Source organism: Nuphar pumila, chromosome 11 (genome assembly GCF_984573655.1).
Source record: "Nuphar pumila chromosome 11, dmNupPumi1.hap1.1, whole genome shotgun sequence".
In the NCBI taxonomy this organism is placed as follows: domain Eukaryota; kingdom Viridiplantae; phylum Streptophyta; class Magnoliopsida; order Nymphaeales; family Nymphaeaceae; genus Nuphar; species Nuphar pumila.
Genome location: NC_143259.1, coordinates 116,996,510 through 117,004,433, shown reverse-complemented (window position 1 = coordinate 117,004,433; position 7,924 = coordinate 116,996,510). Strand labels below are relative to the sequence as shown.

Below are 7,924 nucleotides of genomic sequence, written 5' to 3'. Positions count from 1 at the left end.
CTAATTCGCGCAACATAAACACAATTCTGGTGGGGAGCAGAAGCTCAAAAACTCGTTTGATTCTGTCTCTCTTGAATCGGATTTGCAAGTACGAATACCTCTCTCTCTCTCTCTCTCTCTCTCTCTCTCTCTCTCTCTCTCTCTCTCTCTCTCTCTCTCTCTTGCAGTATCCATAGAAAATCCTCTCCTCCCCAACTTTTGTCCTCACATGTTGGTTTTGGAAGACAAAAGAGAATGGCCGGCGCGGAACTCGCCATACCCATCCTTGAGTGCGTTGCCAATCCCGTTTTTTGGTTGCTCAATAAAGCATACCTTAAAGCGAAGAGGCACGCGGGCTATCTGAAGAACCACAGAAAGAACCTCGGAGACCTCCCAACAGAAAGACAAAATCTGGAGAGAAAAAAAGAAGAGGTAAACGGGTTGGTGAAGGAGGAAGAATGGAAGGGAAGGAATGTGAAGCCGGAGGCAACGGAGTGGCTGAACAGAGCCGACGAGCTCAAGGGTGAAGCCGACTCCGTCATTGACGAGTATCGAGATGAAAGGAGGTGCCTCTGCGAGCTCTTTCCCAACTGTTTGTATTGTTACAAACGAGGCAAAGCAGCTAAAGCTAAGCTCAGGCAGGTTCAAGACCACATCAGTAAAGCACCTTTGGATGCGGATGCAGTGGCATCGGATCCACCGCTAGTCATGAAGCCACCGATACCCAACATACCAGTGGTTGGCCAGGAGGATGCCATTCAGGATATTCTGAGTCGTATACGAAACACAACAACACCAAGGATCGGCATCCACGGAATGGGAGGAGTTGGCAAGACCACCCTTATAAAGCACGCTTATAAGGAAGTAGACAAGGAGTTTGATTCTGTGTTATTCGTTACAGTGTCCAAGGATGCTGACTATCGCAAGAGTCAGGACCAAATTGCCAGAACTTTGTACATTACTTTGCATAACGATGCGAAGAATGAGGAAAGAACAAGTCAGATTTTTAGAAGATTGGACAAGAAGAAGTACTTATTGATCTTGGACGATGTCTGGAATGACTTTGAATTGGAGTTGGAATTAGGAGTTCCAAAACCCACCACAGGGAATGGTTGTAAAGTTGTGGTGGTCAGTAGATTTCTCGATGTATGCAATGCCATGGAGACGGACGTAAACTTGAAAGTGGATGTCATGTCTCAGAAGGACGCGAAGGAGCTGTTTCATGACAAGGCAGGAGACGTGATCCTGCTACCAACTGTGGAGGAAACGGCGGACTTTGTGTTGAAGGAGTGTCAGGGCCTACCACTGGCCATCGTTACGGTTGGAAGGGCCATGAGAGGTAAGAGGGACGTGGGGCTGTGGGAAAATGCCTTGAAGAACTTGCGACAATCCACCGGAAAGATTAGAGGTATGGAGGAAAAAGTATTTCGAATTCTAAAATTTAGTTATGATTACTTAGATGAGTCCATCAAAAGATGCTTCTTATATTTTTCCTTGTTTCCTGAGGATGAGGTCATTTTCACGTACTTCTTGAGTGTAAATTGGTACTTGGAAGGTTTTATGGACAATGTAAGTAACTTTAGGGAGGTTGACAACGAGGGGAAGTTCATAGTCGACAAGCTCAAAGATGCGTGCTTATTGGAAGGTGGGAAATATGCTAGAAATGTGAAGATGCATGATTTGATCCGAGACATGGCCATGCGGATCACATCATCTGGAGATGAGCCCATGTGTTTGACAAAGACAGGTGCAGGAGTGCACGAAGCGCCGAAAGATGAAGAGTGGCAGAAAGCCAAGAGAATATCACTCATGGGGACCCGAATAGAGAAGCTTCCGGACCGGCTAAATTGCCCCCAACTGCTGGCGTTGTTGCTGGAGGGAACTGAGAGTCTAAAAGAAATCCCAAGTAGTTTCTTTGAATCTATGCAGGCATTGCAGGTTCTGAATCTTAGCAGAACTAAGATCAAGTCGCTGCCTCCTTCCTTATCCTTGTTGAAAAAACTTCGGGCACTCTACTTTTATAATTGCACCGAGTTGGTAAACATAGCAGCTGTAGGAGATCTTCTTGAACTCCAAGTGCTTGATCTGTACTTGACCAGCGTAGAAGAGTTGCCTGAAGGATTTGTGAATTTGCAGAACTTGAGGTTACTCAGAATGGGGTTCACTTCCAAGCTTGTAAAAATCCCACCCAATTTGTTTGCTCATATGCGTTTCTTAGAAGTACTAAACATGTACAGAAGCTACGGGTACTGGGAAACAGGACCTGATGGGGGTAGCCCATCCGGGTCGCATGAGAGGCTAAAACTGCAAGACTTGGAAAACATGACGCATTTGAGTTCGGTGGAAATCACCATTAAAGAAAGCGCTGAGAGCCTTCAATGGCTTCTAAACAGAAAATTGATAGGCCGCCTCGAAGGATTGGCGATAGAGAGTTGCAATCAATTCGAAGGGATCGATTTGTCCCAGGCGAAGAAAGCGAAGAGATTGCGTGCGCTGACGGTGCTCTCATGTTCAAATCTTGAGAAAATTATCATCGGAAATGATCCTACTGTGCCTATATTTCCAGACATGCGTTTGCTTCAATTGGAGGAACTACCAAAGCTAAAATACATTTACATGGGAACAGAGGGACATATATACTGCCAAAACCTAGAGAAGTTGACGATTAAAGGCTGCAAACTTTTGAAGAATCTCTTTACATGTGACTTGTTGAAAGAGCTGCAAAGTCTGAATCACTTTGAGGTATCAGACTGCCCTGAGATGGAGAAAATAATTGAAGGGCATGTTGGAGAAGATAGTGTTCTCCCCAGGTTGACAAGTTTCAGTATCAGTAACTTGGGGAAACTATCCACCATATATGATGACGCCTTAGACGTGCCAGCCTTGGAATCCGTTGAAGTGAGCAGATGTCCGATGTTAAAGAAGCTCCCCTTCGATCTCCAGCACTCCAAGAAATTAAAACGCATCAAAGGAGAAAGACTTTGGTTGGATGAGTTGAAGTGGCAAGACCAGACAACAAAAGCTGCACTTACAAAGTGCTATGAATATAGTGAGTAAACGAGCCTGAGAATGATGATGGTAAGTGGGAAAAACTTGAACAGTTTTTTTCTCCCGAAAATTTGTCACTGTTCTGAAAATATTCTGCAAAGTTGTCACCAGCGCCCATCTCAGGGTCATCCACGTGGTTAGGTCGAATCGACTCGTGGGGTCGATTCCCACCTGGGGTTTCCTCTGTGGGTGTAAGGCAATTTGCCCTATTCCGAGGACAGATAAAGTGATTTGACAATCACTATTTTTTTTATGTTTTCAAATCACCACCGTTCATCAGTTTAATCACCCCCATCTATTATAAAATTGGTGGTCCCTATTGCTTTACGATGGATGGTGGTGGTTGAACTGATGGAGGGTGGTGAATTCAAAACAAAAAAATGTATTTTGTCAAATCACCTGATGTGTCCTTTGTTCCTGATAATAATACAAAAAAGTCATCTCCATATGGAGAGAGGAAATTTTTGACCTTAACCTCTTCCTTGTTCTGATTAAGATTTTTCTTTTTGCTTCTTATTTTTTAACAGAAAAGTAATTGGTTTGTTGTTGGATTGTTGGCTGCTAGGAGCAAGCTGCTGCTCTTAACTGTGTGCGATTAGATGTGCAGACAAAATAAAATTTCGTTAATTATTTAGGTATTGTTGCTGCAAAGATGATTTGGCGGTGGTTATCATCATTAAAGAGTGTGAGAGCCAAGATGTTGATGTAAAGGTTGGCATTCTTTCGTGGGGTCCCGTCTATACATATTTTTACTTCATGATATGTATTTCGATTTCTGTCAGCAAAGAAAAAAACAACAGTATTGCTATTGTTTGATAGGGGTGTTCTATATGTTTTTGTTTGCATAATCTGTACGTATGTTCATGGGTGTCATCTTTTTTACTTTGATTTCTTGTGAGGGTGCAGCCTGTTTTTGTTGTTTGCTTCTTAATTGCAGTACATATAATATGTTTTCACAATTGTAAGGATCCAATGATTCGTATTATTGGTTGCTCATCTTGTTTTCTTTGTATTATTACATTGACTCAAGGGATCGCTTTGAAAGTCAAGCTGTCCATGTCCTCGTTGTGAATAGCCTCAACCGTGTCATTATCCTAATTGTTGTTATTTATGCAGCTCCCGGTACTGCTGCCACATTTTTTTTTGTCCAAGGAAAAAACCCTCCCTGGCCTTCAGTTCGTAAAATCCTTGCCTATGGGAGAGCACACTCAGCATACCTTACGTCAAGGGACGCCATCTGTGGGTTTCGAACTTGTGATGTCCCTACAATTTGGTGACATTCATGAGTCTACCCTACCAGATGAGCGGAGCCCTTCTGGGCATTGCTGCCAGTGTTATTAGTTTTTGCTAAATCGGCAATTTGATAAAGCAATACTTCGATGCATTACACATGTAGGCGGCTACAAGTTGTACGATTATCTAAAACGATTACACAAAACTGAAACTTTGGTTTGATTTGATGCAAGAATTAGTTTGAACCCAATAGTTAATGCAAAAAAATGGATTAAGAAACTATTGGAATATAGTTGGCAAAATAAGAATTCTAGAATCGGACCCAAATCAGAAAGTGATCCTATTGAATAGATCCGAATGCACATTCTGATCTTCCTTAAAGGATCCATATCTGTCAAAAACATGTCGGATTCAAATAAGATATCGAACCATACTCAGTCCGTTTGCATCACTGCCCTCTATGTCATCCCTATTCATACTCAATCTTTGGATCTCAGTGATGCAAGTCTTTTGATCAAATCTGACCCCACAGGTGTGTGTTTTCATGGTCCATTTAGCGAATATCAGCAGTTGTATCTTCAAAATTCGCCCTCCATGTAGGATTTTCTAGCGATTAAAAACCCAACAGCTATAAAAATGTCAAACTTTGTTGATTTAAAAAAAAAACTGACTTTTTGTCAGAAAATGACATGCAAGGGTTGAATAATTTGTATAAAGTTAACCATATTAAAATAATGTATAAGTTCAGATGTGATAAAAACAACTTGCGTGAATTATATGCCAAGCAGAGTATGGCGATGGGGATGGCATAGGGGACGAATAAAACCAAATAAAAATAGAAAATGAATGTATTATTCTTGCAAAATGATGCACTTTCTGAAATACCTATCAATTTGACAAAATCTCCCACATCAAAAATCTCTGATGCCAGACTTTTTAGGATATTGTTTCCCTTTGCATATGCGGACTTGCTGAGGTTTGCAAGATATATATAGGTATGTTGTATAAAATTAACAACCTTTCAATAAAAAAGGGATTCTATGAACATCCACAAACGCTACAAGAATTTTGCGGATTAGCGATGGATGCTATCCGACGTTAATCCATCGCAAATCCATCGTTGAACTATTTAGCAACCAATCGACGATGGCTTATTGATGGATAGCGTCTGTCACAATTTCTTGATCGCTAATTAGCAACATAACTAATCTGTCTCTACTTTCATCGCTAATTCGTGAAGGATTAGTGAATGTCATGATCCGTCGTTAATTTGTCGTTAAATAAGCATTGATTTGGTTTAACAACAGATACATATCTGTCGATATTCTGTCACTAAAATTTAACGATGAATACGTATCCATCTCTAATATTTGTCGCCAATTTAGTGACAGATTAGTGATTGATTACATTTCGTTACGAAACAGCGGCTGATTCAGTTTTTGAGACATAAATATCCATCGCTAAATTGGCAACGGATATTAGTGACGGATAATATCCGTCGCAAAATTTAAAAAAGATAAAACAATTTTGTTTGAAATATAAATATCGAGAAAAAAATTTATCGTTATACAATTTATATAACCTGTGTATAAAAAACAAAGTACACATAAAAAATATATATACAAAGCAGGTGAAACAAATTTAACACAAGTTATAAGTGAAACAAATTTAACAACCCAGTATAATCCTCACCAAGTTTTAATTAGTTACAAGTGAACATATACAAAGAGTTTCATTTGAAACAATAAGTACGTGAAACAAATTCAATACATGAAGATAATCCTCGCCAAGATTTCGAGCATCAACTTCTTCATTGTCTTGATCTGCTCCTCCATCCATGCCTCCATCAGCTCCTCTACGCTGATCATCTCCGGCATCGTACAAGAGAACTGAAATGATAGTATTGATAAATAAACTATAATGAAATAAATTATATACAATGCACCTAATCTAAGGCAATCAAAGTAACATGGCTGAATGACATATAAACTAGCAATAAAGTGAAGGCATTAACATAATTCAGAGGTTGTCAAAAAAAATTTATAGTGATGAAATCATGCTTATATGTGTTTTAAGGTTGTCAAAAAAAAATCATAGTGATTCAATCATGCATATATGTGTTCTAAGGTTGTCAAAAAAAATTTATACTGATTCAATCATTTATATATTTGTTCTAAGGCTGACAAAAAAATTCATAGTGATTCAATCATGCAGATATGTGTTCTAAGGTTGTCAAAAAAATGTCATAGTGAGTCAAGCATGCATATAGGTTTTTTAAGGCTGTCAAATAAATTTCATAGTGATTCAATCATGCATGTATGTGTTTTAAGACTGTCAATAAAAGTTCATAGTGATTTGATCATGCATATATGTGTTGTAAGGTTGTCAAAAAAATTACACAGTGATTCAATCATGCATATATGTGTTCTAAGGTTGTCAAAAAAAAAATAGTGATTCAATCATGCATATATGTGTTCTAAGGGTGTCATAAAATTTTTATAGTGATTCAATCATGCATATATGTGTTCAAAAGGTGTCAAAAAACTTTATAGTAAATCATGCATATATGTGTTCTAAGGTTGTCAAAAAAATTTCATACAGATTCAATCATGCATATATGTGTTCTAAGGCTACCAATAAAAAATCATAATGATTCGATCATGCATATATGTGTTGCAAGGTTGTCAAAAAAATTGCATAGTGATTCAATCATGCATATATGTATTCTAAGGTTGTAAAAAAGAATCATAGTGATTCAATAATGCATATATGTGTTCTAAAATTATTAAAAAAATTTATAGTGATTCAATCATGCATATATGTATTCTAAGGGTGTCATAAAAATTTATAGTGATTCAATCATGCATATATGTGTTCTAAGGTTGTCAAAAAAATTTCATAGTGATTCAATCATGCATATATGTGTTCTAAGGTTGTCAAATAAAATCCATAGTAATTTAATCATGCATATACATGTTCTAAGGCTGTCATAAAAATTTATAGTGATTCAATCATGCATATATGTGTTCTAAGCTTGTCAAAAAAAAATTCATAGTGATTCAATCATGCATATATGTGTTCTAAAGGTGTCAAAAAAAATTATAGTGATTCAATCATACATATATGTGTTCTAAGGTTGTCAAATAAAATTTATAGTGATTCAATCATACATATATGTTGTCTAAAGTTGTCAAAAAAAATTATAGTGATTCAATCATGCATATATGTGTTCTAAGGTTGTCAAAAAAAAATCATAATGATTCAATCATGCATATATGTCTTCTAAGGTTGTCATAAAAATTGTATAGTGATTCAATCATGCATATATGTGTTCTAAAGGTGTCAAAAAAATTTATAGTGATTCAATCATGCATATATGTGGTCTAAGGTTGTCAAATAAGATTTATAGTGATTCAATCATACATATATGTGGTCTAAGGTTGTAAAAAAAATTTCATGGTGATTCAATCATGCATATATGTGTTCTAAGGTTATCAAAAAAATTTTATAGTGATTCAATCATGCATATATATGTTCTAATTTTGTCAAAAAAATTTATAGTGATTTAATCATGCATATATGTGTTGTAAAGTTGTCAAAAAAATTACAGTGATGAAATCATGCGTATATGTGTTCTGAGGTTGTCAAAAAAATTTCATAGTGA

General features: G+C 37.5%; 1 protein-coding gene across 1 annotated transcript; it reads left to right on the top strand.

Moving 5' to 3' along the window:
• Positions 1-234: 234 nt before the first annotated feature.
• On the top strand, positions 235-3,036 carry LOC149823040 (disease resistance protein At4g27190-like). The gene has a single exon (XM_089980422.1). The coding sequence runs from the start codon at positions 235-237 to the stop codon at positions 3,034-3,036; it is 2,802 nt and encodes a 933-aa protein (XP_089836548.1).
• The last annotated feature ends 4,888 nt before the right edge of the window (positions 3,037-7,924 follow it).